Source organism: Erinaceus europaeus, chromosome 8, assembly GCF_950295315.1.
Source record: "Erinaceus europaeus chromosome 8, mEriEur2.1, whole genome shotgun sequence".
Lineage (NCBI taxonomy): Eukaryota > Metazoa > Chordata > Mammalia > Eulipotyphla > Erinaceidae > Erinaceus > Erinaceus europaeus.
In genome coordinates, this window is record NC_080169.1 from 125345439 (window position 1) to 125369321 (window position 23883).

The window sequence follows — 23883 nt, forward strand, 5'->3', positions numbered from 1 at the left end:
GAAAGAAATTGAGCAAGAAAGGGGCATAGAGGGAGAGAGACATACCAGCAGCCCTGCTTCACCACTGTGAAGCTTCCCCTGCAGGTGGGGAGCGGGGGCTTGAACATGGTCCTTTCAGACTGTGGTCTGCACACAACCAGGTGCCACAGACCCTCCCCCAGAATTAATTTTTGAGTGCAAATAAAATCATTCAGTGAAACAAAGACTTGTCAGCCTTTGTCCTCTGCCTGGTCTGGAGTTCTTTGAGGCGGTGCTCAAGGATTGTGGGCTGAGCGTCTCACAGTGAATGACCGTCCCCAGGTTCTGGACCAGACGCTGTCTGTCAGTGATGTTGCATCCATGGCAGGCCTGCTGGAAGTTATCGTCATTCTCTGGAAGAGCATCCACAGAAGCATGGAGAACAACAAAGAGGCCAAAGTCTACACCATTAACAAGTTTGCGTCTGTGCTTCCTGAGTATCTGAAAGTTTTTGAGGTAACTGGTCCCTGTGCTGAGCAGGACGTGGCCCAGTGCATCTGCATGAGGTCAGAGGTGTCCCCACATGCCTTCCTGGACAGTTTTTCCAGGTCAGATGAGGATATAAACCAGCACCCTTACAGACTCACCCCTTCACCTCTCCACAGGACTCAGAGAACCCATGTCCACAGACCCCCTCCCCCCAATACTCCCTCCAGACTTATCCCAGCATTCTGCAGGGCAGAGGCCTATTATCCAGACCCCCAGTGGACTTGTCCCAGCACTCTGCAGGGCAGAGGCCCCATGTCTTCAGTTGACAGAGCCTGCCTGTTGTGCTCAGTTCCTCTGTCTCCTGGTCTGTGCAGTACTTTCAGGTCCAGTCTGAGTTGTGGGAACTGAGGAAGAGGGCCTGTGAGCCCCAAGATGCAGGAGTCCTGCGTTTGGGGCACTCTGTCACATGACATGTGTTGGCCCATGTGTGGGTCATGGGTGGCTGCATGGGGCATGGAGCTGGGTGGGAGCCCTCCCTTAGGGACTTGCTCTTCCTGCTGGAGTAGTTGCTCCAGGAGAAGTCAGAGGGTAGGAGTGGGGTTGCTTCAGCTGTCGCCTGGTCAGGCCTGGCTTGTGCTTTGCTCACAGCAGGGATATTCACAGCAGTGATGTGTTGACACCATGGGTGTTTGTTGGTGTGCACACACTGGGTGCAGTCGCGGCACTTAGGGAGCTACAGCGGCTGCAGGCTCATCGACAAGCAAAGACTCAGGGCCCGAGAAGGTACTCTGGGCAGAGCACAGCCTGTGCCGCACGGGGAGGGGCTCTCTCTGTCTGAATGAGATGTGGCAGCCGCGAGGCCCATCCTGACTGCAGGGCAGGGCTCGGGAGCCCACGTCGTCCTGGCAGTAACTGGGCACAAGATGGGGTCTAGCTTGAGCAGGACTCCTACCCCAACACACTCACACTCACACCCGCTTTCACACACACACACACACACACAGTTTACACTCACACACACTTTCACTCACACACACTTTCACACACACACACTTTACACTCACACACACTTGCATGCACACTCAGTCACACTCAGTATCACACACACCCACTTTCACGTACACGCACTCAGTCACACTAGCACACACACACTTTCACACACAGTCACTCACACAGTCACTCACACACACACACCCACTTTCACATACACACACACACAGTCACTCTCACTCACACCGACTTTCACACACACACTCTCAGTCACTCTCATTCACGCACTTACACACACACACTCAGTCACACTCACTCTCACACGCACCCACTTACACACACACTTTCACACATACACTCAGTCACACACACCCACTTTAACACACATTCAGTCACACTCTCACATACCCACACACATACTCAGACACATTCCCTTCACCTGGGCCAGCAGATGACACCCAGCCCTGTGTGCACGGCTTGGGGCGCTGGAGGAGCCCCCGAGGTTCCGGGAGAGAGTACACGCCCATAGATGCAGCTGCTGCCAGCAGCAGTGTTTTGGCCCCTCGGCCTTGTGAGGAAGGGTGTTGTGTGGGGACAGGGGCTGCAGGGGCTGTCCTCTGCCCTCCCTGCTAATTGAGAGCTGGCCAGCTCCAGGAGGGCTCTGGCTTGGCTCTGCTCAGGCTGGTGAGGTGGATCTGGTGGGCATGGCTGGTGAGGCCCTGGGGTGCCTGCTGCTGCTCTGTAAACTGCACTGGCTACTCACCGAGTGGCTACTGAGAGCACAGGGTGGCACCTGGTGGGGCTGTGGGTGTGCTGTGATGTCTCCCTGTCTCTCCATCTCCATCTCTCAGTCGGAGTGAAGAGAATAAAATAAAAATTGCTCAGAGCTTCACTATCACCCACACGTGAGTCCCAGCTCTACAGAAAGAGCTTTTCTTATTTTTAAGACTAAAATTTTGCTTTTTTAAATGAAGAAGCTATCGATACAGGGCTCTGTTATATTGGTTTTGTTTATTGCGTAGATTCAGAGAGAAATCGAGAGGGAAGGAGGAGACAGAGACGCCTTTGCAGCCCTGCTTCATATTCATAGGTCTAGAAGCTTCCCCCGCAGGTGGGGACTGAGGACTTGAACCCGGGTCCTCGCACATGATAGCATGTGTGCTCTACCAAGCATGCCACCACCCAACCCCCAGAGAGGTTTTTCTGACACTTAACTCTGCTGAGGTTTGTCTTGGGGCCATGTGTGGTTCAGGCCTTCTGTCGCCTGGGTGTCGCTTTGGTTCTGGCAGTTTGGCCCGCGGCGTGCTGCCCAGCGACCGGGGAGTCGGTGCGAGTGCACAGTGAGCGTGTCACACCCAGCGGGGTTGTCTGGGGACTCGGACTGATTCTCCTCCAGGAAGCCTGTGGGCCTGTGTGGGTCCTGAGTGACTTGGTGTCAGGTCACAGGGAGAAGTCCCCATGCTCACAGGCCTGCTCCTTGCTCTGCCCCAGGATGACCGGTGCAAGACACCTCTGGGCATCCTCCTGTCCTTCTTGCCCGCCTCTGCTGTGCCTGGCTTCAGGTAAGCCGTCCCCTGCCCCCCACGCCCTCACGCTTGGTGTGCCACACCTGCAGCCCTCTAGCTGTTCCTCGGCAGTGATGGGAGTTGCTGGGGTCCACTCCCAGGGCCCAGAGGTCCATGAGGGCAGCACCCCGCTCAGCTGGTGCTGGGGCACGTAGAGCCCGGTCTGTTGGTTTCTCAAGAGTTTGTTAGCACTGGGACCCAGTCCCCACCTAACAAAGCCGCTGCTCCCAGTGGCCATTTCCCCTCTCCTTGTTAGAGACACAGAGAGAGGGGAGAGACAGAGATCTGAGGCACTGCCTTCTTTCCCTTCATGGAGCTTCCCTCCTGCAGGCAGGGCCAGGTTCTTGAACCTGGGTCCTCATGCTTACAGCGTGAGTGCTCTACCCAGCGTGTCACCACCTGGCCCCTGTGACTCTGCGCTGCCATTTCTCCTTCAAGCTGGGGACCTTTGCTCTGGGGGCTGACGGATGAGGCAGGAGGAGACCAGACTGGGCGGCTGGTCCTTGGTGACCCAGCCTGTCACTGCTGACCTCTCTGGGCCTCACTGGCTCGGCATCCGGAGTCAGGAGGAGCCCCGCTAGACTGTGGGGACATGGCGTCGCTCCTGCTGGGGGAGCAGGGTCACCGGGGGGCGTGTGCGTCTTCCCCAGCTCCTCCTCCTCACCTTGGAGAAGAGGGGTTGTCTCCTGAGGTCTCCTGTGTTCCCCCTCTCTCCTCCTCACTGGGAGCAGAGGGTGACTGTTCTCTCCTGCTGTGTGTGTGTGGGGGGTCCCCAGTCCCTCTTCCCTGGGAGCAGAGGCTGACTGTTCTCTCCTGCTGTGTGTGTGTGGGGGGTCCCCAGTCCCTCTTCCCTGGGAGCAGAGGCTGACTGTTCTCTCCTGATGTGTGTGTGTGTGTGTGGGGGGTCCCCAGTCCCTCTTCCCTGGGAGCAGAGGCTGACTGTTCTCTCCTGATGTGTGTGTGTGTGTGGGGGGGGGTCCCCAGTCCCTCTTCCCTGGGAGCAGAGGCTGACTGTTCTCTCCTGCTGTGTGTGTGTGGGGGGGGTCCCCAGTCCCTCTTCCCTGGGAGCAGAGGCTGACTGTTCTCTCCTGCTGTGTGTGTGTGGGGGGGGTCCCCAGTCCCTCTTCCCTGGGAGCAGAGGGTGAGTGACTGCTCACTTACTTTGCTTCTGCGTTGGCATTTCAGCTGCAGTGTCATTTCCACACTGAGAAACCAAGAGGAGGGGGCAGTGGACAGAAGCTACTGCACGCTGCTGGACTGCCTGTGTGCGTGGGGCCACGTGGGCCACGTGCTGGACCTCCTGTGTGACTTGCTGCCCAAGCAGCTGTCCCCAGCAGCCAGGGTGAGTGGAGTGCCATCCTCGGGCTGGACAGACGCTGCCTCTGTGCCGTGCTTCCAGGACCACTTACTGCTCCCTGCTCCTTAGTGCCCCACGGCCTCCAGACGCAGACCCAAGAGCCAGGACTCCCACCCAGCCAAGCCAGAGTTAGCGCTGCTGTACGTGGAGTATCTGCTCACGCACCCCGGGAACCGAGAGTGCCTGCTGGCCGCCCCCCAGAAGAAGCTGCAGCAGCTCCTCTCGGCGCTGGAGACATCCAAGGTGACTGGGCCCCAGCAGGGCCGCGCGGGAGGGAGTCCTGGGCTGCTGCGCGTGGCTCCCACGGTGGTGCCCAAGGCCGGGCTGCTGCGGGCTCGGCTGCTGGGTGCTATGGAGCCCCGCCTGCAGACTTGCTCCCATGTGGCCCTCTGCTCCTGGCCGCCGTCTGCTCCCGCAAGTGTGGAGGAGGTCCCGGGCCTCCTCCTTCCTCCTTTCCTCGCCAGTCCTCAGCCAGTCCGTCCAGGGTGGGCCTTCAGCCACTGTGACTGGTGCCGAGTTCTTGTGCCACAGGCAGCCCAGCCCTCAGAGCCCTGTCTGCGGGCCTCTGCTCAGACCCTCACACAGGAAGGGAGGTGGTCTGAAGGGGAGGGTGGGCCCGTGCCGGGCAGGGGCCAGGCCTGGGTGGTATGTGGGGGTGCTGGGCCTGCCTTTCCCTTTCTCAGGCCGCCCACACCTAGGTCCCGGCCCAATATTGAGATTTGGTGGATTCAGCTGGCATTGTCTGCACTGGTAGAAGGCCAGGTGCCAGGGCCGGGTGGTGGCGCACCGGGTTGAGCGCACATGTCACGGTGCACTAGGACCTGGGTTTGAGCCCCCGTCCCCGCCTGCAGAGGGAAAGCTTTCTGAGGGGTGAAGCAGGGCTGCAGGTGTATCTGTCTCTCTCCCTCTTTTATCTCTCCCTTCCCTTTCAATTTCTGGCTGTCTCTATCCAAAAAAATAAAGATAATAAAATAAAAAGAAAGTAGGGTTCCTGGGGCTGTAGGAATGGTGAGGTGGAGTGTGTCTGCAAGGCTGCCCCGTAGACATGTCACCACCACCGTAGACAGGCCCCCACATACTGAAACGCTCAGAAACTCTGCGCCTCTCCAGACAGGGAGCATCATGTCCTGCGAGGTTGGGGAAGCTGTGGGCGCTGGGGGTTCTCTCTGCCTGAGCGTGCCTCTCCCGGCTCCGGAGCTTCCCCTCCGTTCTGTCTGGTGCTGGAGCCTGGGCCTGCCTCACCTGGCGGGGGGCATGGTCAGGAAACCTGGTCCTGAGCCTGTCTTTTTTTTTGCAGGTGGATCTGGAAGCGATTTTGCGGTCTCCTCCCGAAGGGAACCCTCATGGCTTGAGGGAAGCCTCTGCCCTGCGGGCTTTCAGCCTCCACTGCCGGCTGAGCATTCACCTTCAGCACAGGGTGAGTCTGGGCGGGGAGGGGAGGGGAGGGGAGGGAGGGGCAGCAGAGGTGGACTAACCCTCTGCCTCCACTGGGCTGGGCATTCACCTTCACTCACCCTGAAGGCAGGGAGCTAACGGGACGGGACGGTATAACCTTCTCGTCTCTCATCTTTTGGACAGTTCTGCTCAGAAGGCAAGGTTTACTTGTCCATTTTGGAAGACACTGGGTTTTGGTTAGAAAACACAGTTCTGTCTCTTCTCCAAGATCAAGAAGAAGAACATCAGAAGCTTCACAGGGTTGCTTATCAGCAAGTCATCCAGGTTAGAGTCCTGTCTGGGATGTGTGTGTGCACTAGATGTCAGTGTTAGCTGCTCAGTGTGCTGCTCTGTTTGGGGAATCAGCAACTGTACTTCCTGGCCTCTCTCCCTCCTCTCCTCTCCTCCTCTGTCCTCCTCTCTCTCTCCTCTCTCTCACTCTTCTCTCTCCTCTCTCCCTCCCTCAACTCCTCTTCTCTCTCTCCCCCTTACTCTGCTCTCTCTCTTCTCTGTCTCTCTCCCCCTCCCTCACTCTGCTTTCCTCTTTCTCTCTCTCTCCTTTCTCTCTCTCCTCTCTGTCTCCTCTCTCCTCTCTCCCTCTTCCAGAACCAGGGCTTACTGCTCCTGGGCTGCTTGCTGAGTCAGGTGTGAGGGGACTAGAGCTTCCTCAAACCTGTGGGCCTCCTTGCTGCCAGAGCTTGAGCCTGGGGCACGCACAGGGCAAGGCAGCTGTCCTGCCTAGTGAGCTATCTCTCCAGCCCCTTCATGTCTTTCTTTTAAAAAAATATAATGTAAAGGGGCCGGGTGGTGGTGCCCTTGGTTGAGTGAACACATCACAGTGCACAAGGACCTGGATTCAAACCCCCTGGTCTTCAGCTGCAGGGGCCAGTTTCACGAGTGGCGAAGCATCACTGCAGGTCTCTTTCTCTTCCTCTCTTCCCTCTTGATTTCTGTCTCCATCCAATAAATAAAAATCCTTTTTAAAGTTCTAATCTTTAATCATATGAGAGCGGGAACTCAGGCATCGTCTGGCATATGCAGTGAGGGTCAGACCCGGAGCCTCGCACACGCCTGTCCTGTCTCTCCGTGGAGCCTCCTCCCCGACCACCTTCAGGGCTTCTTGTGAGAGCAGAAACGAGGGTCAGTGTGGCTGAGTGCAACTTCCTTTGAGAAGCACCTCTGTGGCCGTCTGCAGCGTGCTCACAGTGGCCGGAGGTGGCACGGGCCGCACGCACTCTCCACTGCCCCTCTGAGCCCAGCCTGGCGAGTGACACCTGCACACTCCCGTCTCACAGACCTTCCTCACCGTGTGCAAAGATGTCCTGATGGTCGGCTTGGGCGACTGCAAGTTTCAGCTGCGGCTTTTGCAGTGGAGCCTCAGAGTCATGGAAGCAGGTACCATCCACTCGGCGTCTCAGCTGTTCCTGACTGAGCGGGGCTCACGTCCAGGCGACCTCTAGCCAGACGGCTTGCAGACCAGCCTGTACTGGGAAGACTGTCTGACTGATGCGGCTGGGAGGCAGAGGTGTCGGGCCCAGGTTCCGAGTCTCTGAGCTGCAGCCCCCCGGCAGAGTCCCCACAGGCTTCCTCTGCTGGCCATGTGGTGGGGACGTGGTGGGCTCCGGGATGTCCTGAGACCACAGGGCTGAGGCTTTGGTGCCTGTCTGCCGCCTCTCAGACCCAGTCAGCCATGTCCTGAGGGAGGGAGAGGGGCACGGAGTTCACCCTGGGTGGTCGTTGCATCTGGGGCTCCCAGGAGGACTTGCTGGGCCATCAGCAGCCTGGGGTCTCTCTGGCCGACGCTGAGAACTGCCGCTGAGTTGTGTCCATGCCCTCATATTTGGACGGGAACTGCAAGTCTGATGTGTGGTGTCTAAGCACAGGTGCTTGCCAGGTGCTGAGAATGGTGGTCACGTTCAGTAAGGTTAGGATTGGGACTCAGACTCCACACGTCTGTGGTGATCCATGCTCGGTCCCTGTGGTCTGGAAGGACCTTTTCCTCAGGGCTCTGCACCAAGCCAGGACTCCAGCTAAATTCACCAGAGATTGCGGTCAAGTGCAGACGCTATTGTTTCGTTTATCTGCCTTAAGTAGAACAGACTGATCTGATCTGTTTTGGACCTTTTTCTTTCTTAAATCTTTTTAAACTCATTTTATACCATTAAAAACTTAGGTTTAATGACTGAGACTGTGAAAATCACATCTTTTAGGACAGACTCGTGAGAGAAGAAAGGGAGGAACTAGAGCACCGGTCTGTCCCGTGTGACACCAGAGCCTAGCTGTGCTCTCACACATGCAAGTCCTGTTCTCTGCCACTGAGCCACCTTTTGCAGAGTGCCCAGACAGCAATGAGAAGGGCACTGGTAGCACAGGGATCGGCAGTTATAAAGCTGCCCACAGGCTCGGCAAGCACAGGGATCGGCAGTTATAAAGCTGCCCACAGGCTCAGAAAAGACCAGGAGCCCTGCCTGGAGCCTGGGGCAGCTGGAGGTTGGGACCCAGTAGGGTCCACAGTCTTCCCACCCCGTGGTGCGGTGATGGTGAAGTCCCATGAACACCCCTTGCTGGTGCAGGAGCCAGAGCTCAGGTAGACTCCCGGTGCTCCCTGTTGGGGCTCAGCATCAAGCAGGCGCCCACGGCCGTGCACCCTGGGCGGCGCCTCTGTGCCATGCCTCAGCCCCCCTTCCCCGCACGTTGCTGTGGGCACAGGTTGTCAGTTAAGACCTGAGCTCTCGGGTTTGGCAGTGAAGAAACTTGGGAAAGATGCATAGGGGTTGCAGAGGCGCTGAGACTGGTGACTGTCTTCATCTCTTTCCAGTGAAGGGGTTCTTCTATGTCAGCTTGCTGCTGGGTATTCTGAAAGAGGTGACCGGAAACTCCTTGACTCAGAGGACAGACTCAGACGAAGAAGTGGTGGTGCTGTTTGGTACAGTCCAGAAAGTCTTCCAGAAAATGTTGGAGTGCCTGGCTCGGAGCTTTCGGAAGCAGCCAGAAGAAGGCCTGCGGGTACTCACCTCCCTGGGATGGGTCCCTGTGCCGCTGGGCAGAGCTCACGGGGTGGGGTGCACAACGCGGCTTGTTGTAGTGCGCGGGCCGCAGAGAAGAGAGAGAGAGGGTCCAGAGCGAAGAGGAAACACAAATCTTTATTTGCGCTGGCACCTCAGAGTTGGGTGTTAGAGAAGCAGGTTGGGCCACGTGGAGGTAGAGAAAATGGCCGCCTCACGCAGTAACCTTTCCTGCGTCTGAACACCAGAGTGGAGCGCCGGCAAGAGAGCGAGGTGCGGAAAACAAACGAAGGGTTTTTATAGGAGTAGCCTTCACGAGAATGGGAAGGGGGAGGAGTAACCATAGCACTCCAGGATAGGATGATAACTCTCGTGAGAATGGGAGGGGGGAGGAGTAACCAGAGCACTCCAGATATCGTGGGGATATAGACAATGTCCTGAGGGCACAACATGGCTGAACAGGCACTCCGAGAATGTTCCTACTCTCCAGGGAACTAGCAGTAGCCTGAGGGGACAACATGGCAGATATGACTGCATTGGCACAATTTCCCAGAAGCGGCTCCTCTCCTCACACTCGGCTTGGCACTGGCTATGACGTGGGACTGCTGGGTGAGGGCACAGGGTGCATGTGGTGGCTTCCAGCCTTCACGATTTGCATGACCCCCGGCAGTGTGGCTTGCTGGTCATTGCTGTCCTGAGGCTGCGGTGGGAGCCCGCACGCCTCATCCAGGCCGGCTCTGCGTCTGAGGCCTGGTGCTCGCAGCAGCAGCAGCAGAACCCTCTGCCGAGCGGGGTGGAGCAGAGCTGCTGCGGCTGCTCAGGGAGTGGCCCCACATAGTTAGCTGCTGCGGAGCCACGGTCCTCTGCTGCTTCTTCTCTTTAAAGGTAGATAAGGGAGACAGGCAGGAAGGGCAGAGACGCACAGAGAGCAGAGACCTCAGACGCTGACGGCGACGGCTTGTAAATGATGAGGGTTAATGACGTGGACGCCCTTCCCGCCGTCACTTCCACTCGTGGGCACGAGGCTCCCGGCTGGAGGGCTGCCCCTGGCCCTGGGTGCTGTGTCACCCACCATCGCAGGGCTGCAGATTTTCTGAGCGGTGCTGATGTGGAGGGAACCCGAGATGAGACAGCCCGGCCTCTTGCGCGCCGGCCGGGGCAGTAGAGACTGCCACTCGTGTCCCTCAGCGCAGCTCACCGCTGAGTTTGCGTGGGACATCTGTCTGGTGAGCTTCGGGCGTCTGCACCGTGACCGTGACCTAACCTGTGTCCGGATCCGGGCTTTGAATCACATCTTCCGTCTTCAACCCTCATCTTTGCGCAGGACCGTGGCCTCCTAGTGGGGCTTCTGCTCATGTCTCCGGTGATTCTCCATCCTTTCTCTACTCGCACGGGTGATGTGAGATGGGGGTTTTCCTTGCTTAGGGGCAGTGTGTCTGCCAGGTGACCCCCACTGGGTCTCGGCCAGTTCCCTTCCAGCTGCTTCACATTTTGAGAGCCAGGCAGTGGGGCAGGCAGGAGCCTCCCTGCCCACTGAGCCATCTTGTGCTTCCCTGCAGCTCCTCTACTCTGTGCAGACGCCCCTGCACGAGTTTATAAGGACTGTCCAGTCTTGGCACACGGACACGCCCGTGCACCGGGGTGTGCTGTCCACCTTGATCGCGGCCTCTGTGGTGGAGATCAGTCACCGCCTGCGGAAGGTGAGTCCTGGCGGGGGGGGGGGGGGGGAGGGAGAAGTGTTGCCTTGGTGCTGGGAGCCCAACTCAGGAGCTCCTGAGTTAGTGTGACCACCGGCCCCTGGCCCAGTGTGACTACAGGGCCCTGGGCCAGTGTGACAACAGGGCCCTTGGCCAGTGTGACTGCTGGGCCCTCGGCTGGTGTGACTACAGGACCCTGGGCCAGTGTGACTACAGGGACCTGGGCCAGTGTGACTGCCGGGCCCTCAGCCAGTATGACTACAGGACCCTGGGCCAGTGTGACTACAGGGCCCTGGGCCAGTGTGACTACAGGGCCATGGACCAGTGTGACTGCCGGGCCCTCGGCCGGTGTGACTACAGGGCCCTGGGCCAGTGTGACTGCTGGGCCCTCGGCCGGTGTGACTACAGGACCCTGGGCCAGTGTGACTACAGGGCCCTCGGCCAGTGTGACTACAGGGCCCTCATCCAGTGTGATTGCTGCGCCCTGGGATAGTGTGACTGCTGGGCCCTGGGATAGTGTGACTGCTGAACCCTGGGATAGTGTGACTGCTGGGCCTTCTGCCAGTGTAACTGCTGGGCCCTCTGCCAGTATGACTGCCGGGCCCTCAGCCAGTGTGACTGCTGGGCCCTGGGATAGTGTGACTGCTGGGCCCTGGGATAGTGTGACTGCTGGGCCCTGGGATAGTGTGACTGCTGGGCCCTGGGATAGTGTGACTGCCGGGTCCTGGGCCAGTGTGACAGTTGGGCCCTGGGCCAGTGTGACTGCTGGGCCCTGGGCCAGTGTGACTGCTGGGCCCTGGGCCAGTGTGACTGCTGGGCCCTGAGATAGTGTGATTGCGGGGCCCTGGGATAGTGTGATTACGGGGCCCTGGGATAGTGTGACTCTGGGCCCTTGGATAGTGTGACTGCTGGGCCCTGGGATAGTGTGACTGCTGGGCCCTGGGATAGTGTTACTGCTGGGCCCTGGGCCAGTGTGACTGCTGGGCCCTGAGATAGTGTGATTGCGGGGCCCTGGGATAGTGTGATTGCGGGGCCCTGGGATAGTGTGACTCTGGGCCCTTGGATAGTGTGACTGCTGGGCCCTGGGATAGTGTGATTGCTGGGCCCTGGGCCAGTGTGACTGTTGGGCCCTGGGCCATTGTGATTGCGGGGCCCTGGGATAGTGTGACTCTGGACCCTGGGATAGTGTGACTGCTGGGCCCTGGGGTAGTGTGACTGCTGGGCCCTGGGATAGTGTGACTGCTGGGCCCTGGGATAGTGTGACTGCTGGGCCCTGGGCCAGTGTGACTGCTGGGCCCTGGGATAGTGTGACTGCTGGGCCCTGGGATAGTGTGATTGCTGGGCCCTGGGCCAGTGTGACTGCTGGGCCCTGGGTTAGTGTGACTGCTGGGCCATGGGATAGTGTGACTGCTAGGCCCTGGGCCAGTGTGATTGCTGGGCCCTTGGATAGTGTGACTGCTGGGCCCTGGGATAGTATGACTACTGGGCCATGGGATAGTGTGACTGCTGGGCCCTGGGCCAGTGTGACTGCTGGGCCCTGGGATAGTGTGACTGCTGGGCCCTGGGCCAGTGTGATTGCTGGGCCCTGGGATAGTGTGACTGCTGGGCCCTGGGATAGTGTGACTGCTGGGCCCTGGTATAGTGTGACTGCTGGGCCCTGGGATAGTGTGACTGCTGGGCCCTGGGATAGTGTGACTGCTGGGCCCTGGGATAGTGTGACTGCTGGGCCCTGGGATAGTGTGACTGCTGGGCCCTGGGATAGTGTGACTGCTGGGCCCTGGGATAGTGTGACTGCTGGGCCCTGGGCCAGTGTGACTACTGGGCCCTGGGCCAGTGTGACTGCTGGGCCCTGGGCCAGTGTGACTGCTGGGCCCTGGGATAGTGTGACTGCTGGGCCCTGGGCCAGTGTGACTGCCGGGCCCTGGGCCAGTGTGACTGCCGGGCCCTGGGATAGTGTGATTGCTGGTCCCTGGGATAGTGTGACTGCTGGGACCTGGGATAGTGTGACTGCTGGGCCCTGGGATAGTGTGACTGCTGGGCCCTGGGATAGTGTGACTGCTGGGACCTGGGATAGTGTGACTGCTGGGTCCTGGGATAGTGTGATTGCTGGTCCCTGGGCCAGTGTGACTGCTGGGCCCTGGGATAGTGTGACTGCTGGGACCTGGGATAGTGTGACTGCTGGGCCCTTGGATAGTGTGATTGCTGGGCCCTGGGCTAGTGTGACTGCTGGGCCCTGGGATAGTGTGACTGCTGAGCCCTGGGCCAGTGTGATTGCTGGGCCCTGGGATAGTGTGATTGCTGGGCCCTGGGATAGTGTGACTGCTGGGCCCTGGGATTGTGTGACTGCTGGGCCCTGGGATAGTATGACTACTGGGCCATGGGATAGTGTGATTACTGGGCCCTGGGCCAGTGTGACTGCTGGGCCCTGGGATAGTGTGACTGCTGGGCCATGGGATAGTGTGACTACTGGGCCCTGGGATAGTGTGACTGCTGGGCCCTGGGCCAGTGTGACTCCGGGCCCTGGGCCAGTGTGATTGCTGGGCCCTGGGATAGTGTGATTGCTGGGCCCTGGGATAGTGTGACTGCTGGGCCCTGGGATAGTGTGATTGCTGGGCCCTGGGATAGTGTGACTGCTGGGCCCTGGGATAGTGTGATTGCTGGGCCCTGGGATAGTGTGACTGCTGGGCCCTGGGATAGTGTGATTGCTGGGCCCTGGGATAGTGTGACTGCTGGGCCCTGGGATAGTTTGACTGCCGGGCCCTGGGCCAGTGTGATTGCCGGGCCCTGGGATAATGTGACTGCCGGGCCCTGGGATAGTGTGACTGTCAGGCCCTGGGCCAGTGTAGTGTGACTGTCGTGCCCTCAGCGAGCGTGACTGCCGGGCCCTGAACCTGGAGCTGTGGGCCCCACTCTGTGCCTGGGTTCCCTCTCAGCAGCTGCCTGCTAGCCTCAGCCTGGGGTCCTCCCGCCTCTCCTTTCTGCCTCTCTGAGGTTGAAGCAGGTGTTTGTTTTCTTGGTGTTCCTCTGTCCAGGAAAGGGGACATGTTGCAGAGCTGCCCCGGCTGTGTGTCGGGGACTATCTGTACCTCTGAGTCTCCTGGCAGCAGAAGCTGGACTTTGTCTTCTCATCACAATGGTGTTTGAACTTCCTGTGTGGGCTTGACATCACTTATTCACAGCTGCTCTCCAAATGGCCCTGCTCCCAGCAACAACCTGAGCTGTAGTGGCAACCATCTCGTTGGGAGGGCACAGTTGATGGCAGTGGGAGCGCGAGACAGAAAGCCTGTGTTACTCCGTGGGAACTGGCAGATATCGGCCAGGCAGTGAAATGGTGAATCTAAATGCTGAAAATGGCTGTTTTGTCAGGGAATGCCATTGAATCATTTAAATTCCTATATATGTAAAATTTATATTGTGAGGTCATGATTATAGAAAGTTAAATTAGGGGCTGGGTGGTGGTATACCGGATTAAGCACACGTAGTACTAAGGAATGGCACAAGGATCCGTTTGAGCCCCCGGCTCCCCACCTACAGGGGGAAAGGTGTCACTTCACAAGCGATGAAGCAGGTCTGCAGGTTTCTCCCCCTCTACCTTCCCCTCCCCTTTCAGTTTCTTTTGAGGGAAGTAATAGATTATTAATTAATTATTAGATATTATTAATTTAATATACTTAATTATTAGATTATTAATTATTGAGGGAAGTAATTGTTAGATCACGTATGTAATCAAAGCCAGAGCCCCTTCACGGGCAACTGTCAGGCCACGGCTAGAAGGAGCCGGCCCGTGGCCTGGCCACACTCAGCTGCTTCTGTCAGGCCACGACTAGAAGGAGCAGGCCCGTGGCCTGGCCACTCAGCACTGCCTCCTGTAAAGCCGCTTTGCAGCAGGCCCGGTCCTCAGTGTGGCTCCCATGGGGCACAGTGTCAGTGTCACACCTACTGCACAGACTGAGCTTCCACCCCATAGCACCCACTGTGTGCTGCAGCTCACACCTGGGCTGTGCACCTGCCTGGCATGGACTTTATTTCCCCAGCAGAGGGAGCCTGGAGAGGTTAGCTGCCAGTCTTCCTGGCTGTGCCTCAGTGCAGTTAGTTCCCTAAGGTGCTGAGAAGCAGCAGAGGGCGGTGGGTGGGTGGCATGGGGTGCGCGTGTCTGGCCATCACCAGTGGAAGCCGGGGGGCTTCCTTGCCCAGAGCCTGGAAGTGTGGACTCCTTCACCTCGGCTTAGGGCCTTGAGAGACAGATTTGCACTGGGAGCTTGCTGAGGGTCCAGCCCTCCACACTGCACAGTGCCCCTCGGCCATGCCTTCCCTGGGAGCCTGCAGGAGCGTGTGGGCCTGCCCGGCCAGGTCCTCATCCTAACCCCTAAGCCTAACGCCCGGGGTTCTGAGGGTAGGGAGGGCACACTGCTGACGGCAGCCGCCTCCCCACAGGCTGTTCTGCAGGAGCCTTGCTGAAAAGTGTCTCTGTCTCTCTCGTGCTGCCTGCACAGCACTCCTGTGCAGTGCTGGGTCCCTCCCGTCAAGTGCAGACATCTCCGTAGTTGGTAGACGTCACTGCCTGAGATTCTTGGGCAGCCTTTCTCAGGTGCTGCAGACCAGAGCAGAACTGGTCAGTAGTGAGCCCCTCCCTGTGAGAACCAGCTTGGGGCCCCGGGGGGGGTCTGTTTTAGGTGTCGGACGTGGAGCAGCTGGCGGGCCTGGACTATCTGGCAGACCTGCCTCCGTTCTCCAGGTGTTTGGTGGGGATTGTCCTCAAGACTCCGAATGTGGTCAGGTAACGCCTCTCTGTCTTCACGCCCACCACTGTGCTCTGGCTCTCTGCTCCCCTTTCTCTCAGCTCTTCAAAGTGCACACCTTCTAGGAAAAGCATGCCATGGGTCTTCCCACTTTATCAGTGATGGGGGGTCATGACTCCGCTTACAAGCGTGAGGCCCCGCAGCACAAGGACAGCACAGTGGACTGGCCCCAGGGATGGTCTCACAGCAGGCAGTAGCAGCGCACCTGGCTGAGTCACGTGCTGCAGTGCACATGACCCAGGGCCAAGCCGCCCGTCCCCACCTACAGGAGGGAAGCTTCACGAGGGGTGGAGCAGGGCCGCTGGTGTCTGTCTCTCTCCTTGATTCAGTTTCTCTCTATCCTATCAAATAAAAAGAAAACCAGAAAATTGTATGAGTGGTAGATCAGTGTTATAGGTCTCTCCCTCTATCTCCCCTTTCCCTGTCTATTTTTTATGTCTGTATACAAAATAAATAAGATAATTTTTTAATATTTATTTTATTTATCCCCTTTGTTGCCCTTGTTGTTTTATTGTTGTAGTTATTATTGTTGTCATCATTGTTGGATAGGACAGAGAGAAATGGAGAGAGGAGGGGAAGATAGAGAGGAGGAGAGAAAGACAGACACCTGCAGACCTGCTTCACCGCTTGTGAAGCGACTCCCCTGCAGGTGGGGAGCCGGGGACTCAAACTGGGATCCTTACGCCAGTCCTTGCACTTTGCACCACCTGCCCTTAACCCGCTGCGCTATCGCCCGACTCCCATAAAGTACAAATTTTTAAAAATAAATATAAGCAAAAGGAAGGTGTGGTCACCAGGAGCAGTGGACTTGTAATGCACTGAGCCCTAGCACTAACTGATGGGAAGAAGCGGGAAAGAGTAGGGGAGCTGGACCAGGTAGTAGGCTCGGGGCAGAGGACAGCTTCACAGAAGGGCAGAGGGCCCAGGAGGCTCGGGGCAGAAAGACAGCTTCACAGAGGACCGGACCCCATCCTAGCCACCTCATGGAAAAAGTCTCGGTGCACTGATACAAAGATTGATTTTCATTTTTGAAAAATATATTCATCTGAATAGTCTCTGGTGATGCCTATCAAAACTAAGATTTAGTCAGAGGTAAACATTTAGAGTGTGTGTGTGGAGTGTGCTTGCAAGAGGCCGGCAGAGAGCCCTGTGCCTTCTGGCTCCACAGACAGGGCCATGGGGTGACAGCAGGTGGCTCACATCTGACACCTTTACAGGCTTTCTTACGGAGTTTTCTTCTGTTTAACCAAAGCCCTGCTCTACTCTGGCTTGTATTGTGGGACCTCAAACCCAACTCCAGAGCCCCAGACGTGGAAGTCTTTTTGCATAACCACTGTGCTATCTCTCCTGGCCTGAATGTTACTTAATAGCAAATCTCTTCAACTTGAGGAGTTGTTTGGGGCCAGAGAGATAGCAAAGTAGTTTTGCTCCAGACTTTCATGTTTAAATACTAGAAGTCCTAGGTTTGATCCCCAGCAACACCATAAGCCAGAGCTGAGCAGTGCTGTGCTTCTCTCTGCCTCTCTCAGTAAAATAAATATCTTTACAAAAAGAAGAAGAAAAGTCTTGCTTGAGGTGGCTGCAAATTGTCTTTCAGTTACACTAATGCCTGTGCGCGTGCGCGCATGTGGGCTTACAGGGTGGTGCTTCCTGACCAGGACCTCCCGCCCCGTGCTCCACACACGTGCACAGTCACTCCCACGCCTCCAGGGCCCAGAGTGCGCGGCAGCTGTGACTCTAGCTGTCCATCATCTCCTGCAGGTCATTTTTAGATGAGTTGAAGACGTGTGTCACTTCTGACGACATTGAAGGGATCGTCTGCCTCACGGCCGTTGTGCACATTATCCTGGTGATCAATAAAGGTGGGTGAGGCCCCTCCTGCCACCTGGCTGTGCCGGGCCTCGTGCAGAACCACTGCAGGGTATGTGGGAGCTCAGCCCTGTGCGTGGCCAGCCCCACCGCTCGGCTGCTCACCCTTCTCTCAGCACCCACCCAAGCCTCTGGGCTTCCTCACCCGCCCCAGGTCAGGGTGCCCCCGCTGACCCCCACGGGAGGCGGCCCAGGGCCGGATCGCTCTGTGCGGAGCTGAACTCTCCTCTGTCCCCACAGGGAAACATAAGAGTTCAAAGGTGAAGGACGTCGCAGCCACCGTCCTCAGGAAGCTGAAGACCTTCATGGAGATCACCCTGGAGGAGGACAGCGTGGAAAGGTCAGCCCGCGCCCGTCCTGCCTGTGGGGGCCGCAGCTTGTGCTCTGCTCCCCACAGCCAGCGAGAGGCTGGGTTTGCGCCGGCTGGGGCTCCCCTCAGCAGACACACACCCCACATACCTTGGGTCTACTTCCTGGTCCTGTTTAAACCAAAACTGCTGTTTTTAAGATCCTACTTTTAAAAAGTAAGGGCAGGGCCGGCAGTGGCGCAGCGGGTTAGACACACATCGCACAAAGTGCAAGGAGCTGCTCAAAGATCCCCATTCTAGCGCCCGGCTCCCCACCTACGGGGGGGGGGGGTCACTTCACAGTGAAGTGGGTCTACAGGTGTCTCTCTTTCTGTCCCTCTCTCTGTCCTGCCTCTCTTAATCTCTCTGTTTCCTAGACAATAAAAAATAAATAAAAATAAAAAGGGAAAATGGCTGCCAGGAGCAGTGGATTCATGGTGTGGGCACCAAGCCCCAGTGACGACCCTGGAGGCAGAAGGTGGGGCACACAGGGTTTAGGTGGTGACACCTGGCTGAGCACACATGTCAGAGCGCACAAGGTTCTGGGTTCAAGCTGGGGCTTCCCATTGAACATTGAAAAATAGAGGTGATGAGGGCCAGCTGGTGTCGCACCAGGTCAAGCGCATGTGGCGCAAAGCACAAGGATCCCAACTCAAGCCCCCGGCTCCCCACCTGCAGGGGAGTCGCTTCCCAGGTGGTGAAGCAGGTCTGCAGGTGTCTGTCTTTCTCTCCCCCTCTCTGTCTGCCCCTCCTCTCTCCATTTCACTCTGTGCAACAAAAATGGAAAAGATGGCCCCCAGGAGCAGTGGATTCGTAGTGCAGGCACCAAGCCCCGGCAATAACCCTGGAGGGAGAAAAGAGAAAGGGGTGAGATGAGGCCTCTCGGGCTTCTCCCTACTGTTAGTTTAAACCATAAAGTATGTTAGCTGTTGCTTCTCCTTTCCTTTTTTAATATTTGTTGTCGTTATATATCTTTTGGATGGAGATAGAAATTGAGAGAGGAAGAGAGGGAGCCGGGTGGTGGCACACCTGGCTAAGCGCTCCTTACAATACACAAGGACCCAGGTTCAAGCCCCCGGCCTCCACCTGCAGGGGGAAAGCTTTGCAAGTGGTGAGGCCCGGCTGCAGGTGCCTCTCTAGCCAATAAATAAATAAAGATAATGCCCAAAACACACAAGTTCCTCCTACTAAAAGAAAAGGAAGGAGGGAGGAGAGCCCTTTGTTCTCACTCTCCTGGAGCTCCACCCTGGACAAGCATCGGGCGTCATTCTTTCATTCTCTTCATTTTTGCCGACAGGTGTTTACTCTGAGGCTTGGTGCCTGCATGATGATGATGACGGACCCTCCACTCCTGTGGCTTCTTTCTTTCTGATAGGGAGTGAGATGGGGGGTGGGGAGAGGGAAGACACCTGCAGCCTCCACCACTGTGAAGCTCCCCCACTCCAGGTGGGGATGAGGGGCTGTCCCAGGTCCTCCTGCATGGTGGTGCCTGTTCTCTGCCAGGTGTGCGGCCACCTGGCCCGTATCCATCTGCTCCTGTGAGGGGAGACCACAGCACCTCTCTGCCTGGCCCGTATCCATCTGCTCCTGTGAGGGGAGACCACAGCTCCTCTCTGCCACATTGGGACCTAAGACTGAATGGGGCCACAGTCGGGTGGGGGTGGGTTGCCTGCCGGATGCAGATCCTGTGGGCCTCTGAGGGGCTGGCCCGCAGGAAGCAGGGACTTCTTCTGAGGGTCTCTCAGGAGCTGACTCCATCCACATGGTATGCACACGGGGAGGTCACGGGACAGGATCCTTTGAGTGTTGGAGATGGCAGGATGAACCTGAGTGTCACTCTGGCCCGTGTGGAGCTGGGGGTTCAGCTGAGGCCTCCTGCTACTGGCCTGGTGCCCCGCCCACTGGGCCACAGTGATGGGAGTCTCGCAGTCCCTGAGGTGTTGCTGGAGTCTCAGCCTATTAGTTTCCCTGGGGAGAAGGGACGGCAGGACCTCGACCACTCCTGCCGCAGCTGTGTCTGTCTTTGTGTTTCAGATATCTCTATGAATCTTCATCGAGAACGCTGGGAGAGCTCTTGAACTGTTGACCAGGCTGACATCTTCGTTCACGTGGAAGGAGAGGACTTGCAGAAAAGAAATGAATTTGTAGTTTCATATTTTAATGTTCACAGCTCCTGGGAGGGGTGGGGACTGTTTGGGGGCCGAGTAGTCAGTGCAGATGTTTTTAACTTGTGCCCGGTGCTCTGGCACGGTGTCTCTGATGGAAAGGACACGGGGTCCAGCCCAGGGAGAAGCCGGGGAGCAAGGGGACGCTGTGCCCGTGGCCCGTGGTGTCAAGCGTGGCTTTTATATGGGTGACGTGACGTTGCTTCCAAGAGGAATAAAGCAGTGAGTGGTGCCTGTGCAGAACTGGTGTGCTCCCTGCTTAGGGTCAAAGGGCGGCCTGAAGTCACTCCCTCTTTCAGCAGGAAAAGATGCTAGAGGGACACCCGCACTGGGCGCGGGGAGGCCACGCTGAGCCTGAGCAGGAAATGTGGCAGCCGACCTCAGGCTGTCTGACCCACGCCCTGCTGCTGGCCAAGACTGGGCCTGCTTCCCAGCCACTGGGCCTGTGGCCTGTCACCCACCCTGGGCCTCCAGGACAGCGCTAGCTCCTAACATGGTAGCCATGACATCATGTGCCCTGTGATGCCATGCCCACTCAGTATCATGTGATGTCATGCCCAGTGTCCTGTGATGTCATGCCCAAGCAGCCTGTGGCTGTGGTGTCATGCCCACTCAGTATCCTGTGGTGTCATGCCCAGTGTCCTTTGATGTCGTGCCCAAGCAGCCTGTGGCTGTGGTGTCGTGCCCACTCAGTATCCTGTGGTGTCATGCCCACTCAGTATCCTGCGGTGTCGTGCCCAGTCAGTATCCTGCGGTGTCGTGCCCACTCAGTGTCCTGTGGTGTCGTGCCCACTCAGTGTCCTGTGGTGTCGTGCCCAGTCAGTATCCAGTGGAGTCGTGCCCACTCAGTATCCTGCGGTGTCGTGCCCAGTCAGTATCCTGCTGTGTCATGCCCACTCAGTATCCTGTGGTGTCATGCCCAGTGTCCTTTGATGTCATGCCCAAGCAGCTTGTGGCTGTGATGTCATGCCCACTCAGTATCCTGTGGTGTCATGCCCACTCAGTATCCTGTGATGTCGTGCCCACTCAGTATCCTGTGGTGTTGTGCCCACTCAGTATCCTGTGGTGTCATGCCCACTCAGTGTCCTGTGGTGTCGTGCCCAGTCAGTATCCTGTGGTGTTATGCCCACTCAGTATCCTGCGGTGTCGTGCCCAGTCAGTATCCTGTGATGTCGTGCCCAGTCAGTATCCTGTGGTGTCATGCCCACTCAGTATCCTGCGGTGTCGTGCCCAGTCAGTATCCTGTGATGTCATGCCCACTCAGTATCCTGTGGTGTCGTGCCCACTCAGTATCCTGTGATGTCATACCCAGTGTCCTGTGATGTCATGCCCAAGCAGCCTGTGGCTGTGATGTCGTGCCCACTCAGTATCCTGTGATGTCATGCCCAATGGTATCCTATGATGTCATGCCCAGTGTCCTGTGATGTCATGCCCAAGCAGCCTGTGGCTGTGATGTCATGCCCACTCAGTATCCTGTGATGTCGTGCCCACTCAGTATCCTGTGGTGTCATGCCCACTCAGTATCCTGCGGTGTCGTGCCCACTCAGTATCCTGTGGTGTCATGCCCAGTGTCCTTTGATGTCATGCCCAAGCAGCTTGTGGCTGTGATGTCATGCCCACTCAGTATCCTGTGGTGTCATGCCCACTCAGTATCCTGTGAGGTCATGCCCAGTGTCCTGTGATGTCATGCCCAAGCAGCCTGTGGCTGTGATGTCATGCCCACTCAGTATCCTGTGATGTCATGCCCACTCAGTATGCTGTGATGTCATGCCCACTCAGTATCCTGTGGTGTCATGCCCACTCAGTATCCTGTGATGTCGTGCTCACTCAGTATCCTGTGGTGTCGTGCCCACTCAGTATCCTGTGGTGTCGTGCCCAGTCAGTGTCCTGTGGTGTCATGCCCACTCAGTGTCCTGTGGTGTCGTGCCCACTCAGTGTCCTGTGGTGTCATGCCCACTCAGTATCCTGTGGTGTCATGCCCACTCAGTGTCCTGTGGTGTCATGCCTACTCAGTGTCCTGTGGTGTCATGCCCACTCAGTGTCCTGTGGTGTCATGCCCAAGCAGCGTCCTGGGGCTAGAGCCCACAGTCTGCAGATACAGTGAGCGGCCAGTCAGGTGTGTGCTGTACTCAGCTGCCTCTAGTGGCCCTTTCTCCAGGGAGTCTCAGCCAGGTTGCTGCTGTGGGTGTGCTGTGGCCCTTAGGGAGAGCTTTCTGAACCCCTGAGGAAGTTGTCGGCTCTGACCCAGTCTGAGCAGATGACGGGCAGTTATGGGCGGTGGACGGGCTAGATGCTGGAACCTTGTCATGGACAAGTCTGCACTGCCGGGGGGGCGGGGTGTGGATGGGGGGGTGGCTTCCCTGTGAGGGACTCTTCCCCTTCTCACTTGCTGTAGAAACTGCTTTCTTAGCTGAGTTCCCTTCCGTTCTGAACAGGGACACGTGTCCCAAACTTGCTGCCCTGCCTGTGGCTGTGCCCAGGTGCCGCCAGTGAGGTGAAGGGGGCCTACCCTCAGCGATGCCCTGGCAGGTCTGCCTTGGGCTCTTCTGCCTGACGGGGCTGTGATGGCTGGGCTTCGCCTGCAGTTGGGCTGTGACTCTGACTACTCTCAGAAGACCTCGGTTGCCTCTGGGAGCACTGGGGAGCCTCTGAAATGGCCCAACTACACTTCACAGCCGCTCTCCATGAGGCCTCACTGACTCTGTCCCCCAGACTCCTCTCCCCTCCTCCTTGCAACCTGGCCGGAGGTGGGGGAGGTTTCCTCAGTTTCCCTCTGTGCTGTGAGGGGCCTGGCCAGCCCTGTGCCCATCCTGCTGGCGGGGGGCGTGCTAGGCGCTGGGCTCCTGCGGCTCTGGGTTCTGTGCAGGTTCTGCGGAGGGTGTGTGTCCTCTGACAACCTGGGATCTGCCTTTAGGACTCGCTTGTTCTCTGAGGAGGCCGCCAGGACTGTCCAGGCCGTGTTGCGGCCTCTCCCAGGCTGAGCCTGCAGCACAGTAAGCAGAGACCATTGGCCCAGTCCCTGGACACGTGGGACAGCAGTCCATACATAGGGGCTCCCTTCCTCTCCTCCAGCTCTGGGGCATGTGACTGACAGGCTGCTCAGTTCCTAAAGGCACCCTCAGCGGAGACAGAGCAGTTGGGGGGGAGGGGAAGCGTGCAGTGGGCACAACCGAGGCCCGTGCACTCTGACCTCTCCCTGCTGCCCTCCCAGACTGTAGTCACTGCCCGGGGGCTGTCCCTGGAGCCACGCCCAGCAGAACTGCAAGTAGGAAGAAGGGTCGTAATGTTTCTTGTGTTTATAAGAAAAGAGCTCTGGCGTGACCCAGGTTTGAGCCCCCACTGCCCACCCACAGTGGTGAAGCAGGGCTGCTTGTGTTTCTATTTCCCCCTTCTCCCAAAGAGAAAAACGGCCACTAGGAGCAGCGGATTTGCAGTGCCTGCACCAAGTCCCAGTGACAACCCTGGAGGCAAAAGGCGTTCCTTCGGGCTGGCCGCGTGTTTCTGGGGATGGAGCTGCGGCCTCAGCGAGCGCCGCCCTGTGCAGCAGGGAAGGCTAAGGGCTCCCCGGAGGCGTGTGCACTACAGGGAGGATGGCCTCCCTCGCTGTGCAGGGCTGCACTCCGCCGGTGCTGTGTCTCCCTGTTGGGTGCACACCCTCTGCCCGCACCGTTTTCTGGACCCACTGGCATATTCTTTCAAAAGATTGCTCGGGGTGGGCAGTGGCACACCCAGTTAAGTGAACACATCACCACGCACAGAGCCTGGGTTTGAGCCCCCAGTCCCCCCAACTGCTGCAGGGGGAAGCTTCATGAGCGGTGAAGCAGGTCTGCAGGTGTCTCTCTGTCTCCCCCTTCCCTATCAGTTTCTCTCTGTCCTGTAGAAAAAAAAATAGTGTTTGGGTTTTGTGGAGTTGAGGCCTCCATGCATGACTTTATCACTCCCACTGCTTTTTCATCTGTTCAGAGACAGACAGACCGAGATGCTTCAGCACCAGTGCAGCCTGGGGGTAGAGCCAGGACTGGTTTTCCCAGGGAGCATGGTAGGTATTCTCTCTGGAAAGGAGGAGAGCAGGGTGCATGCCCAGCACGATGCCAGCTCTGAGCCCTGGGGAGGGTGACAGCGGGACAGCTGTGGCCGTGGGGACTCCCGCACCCCGTGTCTGTCTGGATGGGGCTGCTCTGAAAGCAGTGAGGTCACACCTCGGCAAG

The 23883-nt window shown here is 57.8% G+C and overlaps 1 protein-coding gene across 4 annotated transcripts in view; it reads left to right on the plus strand.

Annotated features, from left to right (window-relative positions):
* The window catches only part of NCAPG2 (non-SMC condensin II complex subunit G2), a 74023-nt gene extending 54105 nt beyond the window's left edge, over positions 1 to 19918 (plus strand). For 3 of the 4 annotated variants that reach the window (XM_007537583.3, XM_060196873.1, XM_060196875.1), the window contains 13 exons: positions 301 to 474; positions 2929 to 2999; positions 4188 to 4344; positions 4429 to 4602; positions 5657 to 5776; positions 5938 to 6078; positions 7089 to 7188; positions 8612 to 8799; positions 10358 to 10498; positions 15169 to 15272; positions 17056 to 17156; positions 17404 to 17503; positions 19545 to 19918. In XM_007537583.3, the coding sequence (XP_007537645.1) occupies positions 301 to 474; positions 2929 to 2999; positions 4188 to 4344; positions 4429 to 4602; positions 5657 to 5776; positions 5938 to 6078; positions 7089 to 7188; positions 8612 to 8799; positions 10358 to 10498; positions 15169 to 15272; positions 17056 to 17156; positions 17404 to 17503; positions 19545 to 19596 (1623 nt within the window). In that variant the 3' untranslated portion in view covers positions 19597 to 19918. Of the gene's footprint in view, positions 1 to 300; positions 475 to 2928; positions 3000 to 4187; positions 4345 to 4428; positions 4603 to 5656; positions 5777 to 5937; positions 6079 to 7088; positions 7189 to 8611; positions 8800 to 10357; positions 10499 to 15168; positions 15273 to 17055; positions 17157 to 17403; positions 17504 to 18299; positions 18378 to 19544 lie in introns of all 4 variants that reach the window. The other variant, XR_009551269.1, reaches the window with a different exon arrangement.
* Positions 19919 to 23883: the final 3965 nt, after the last annotated feature.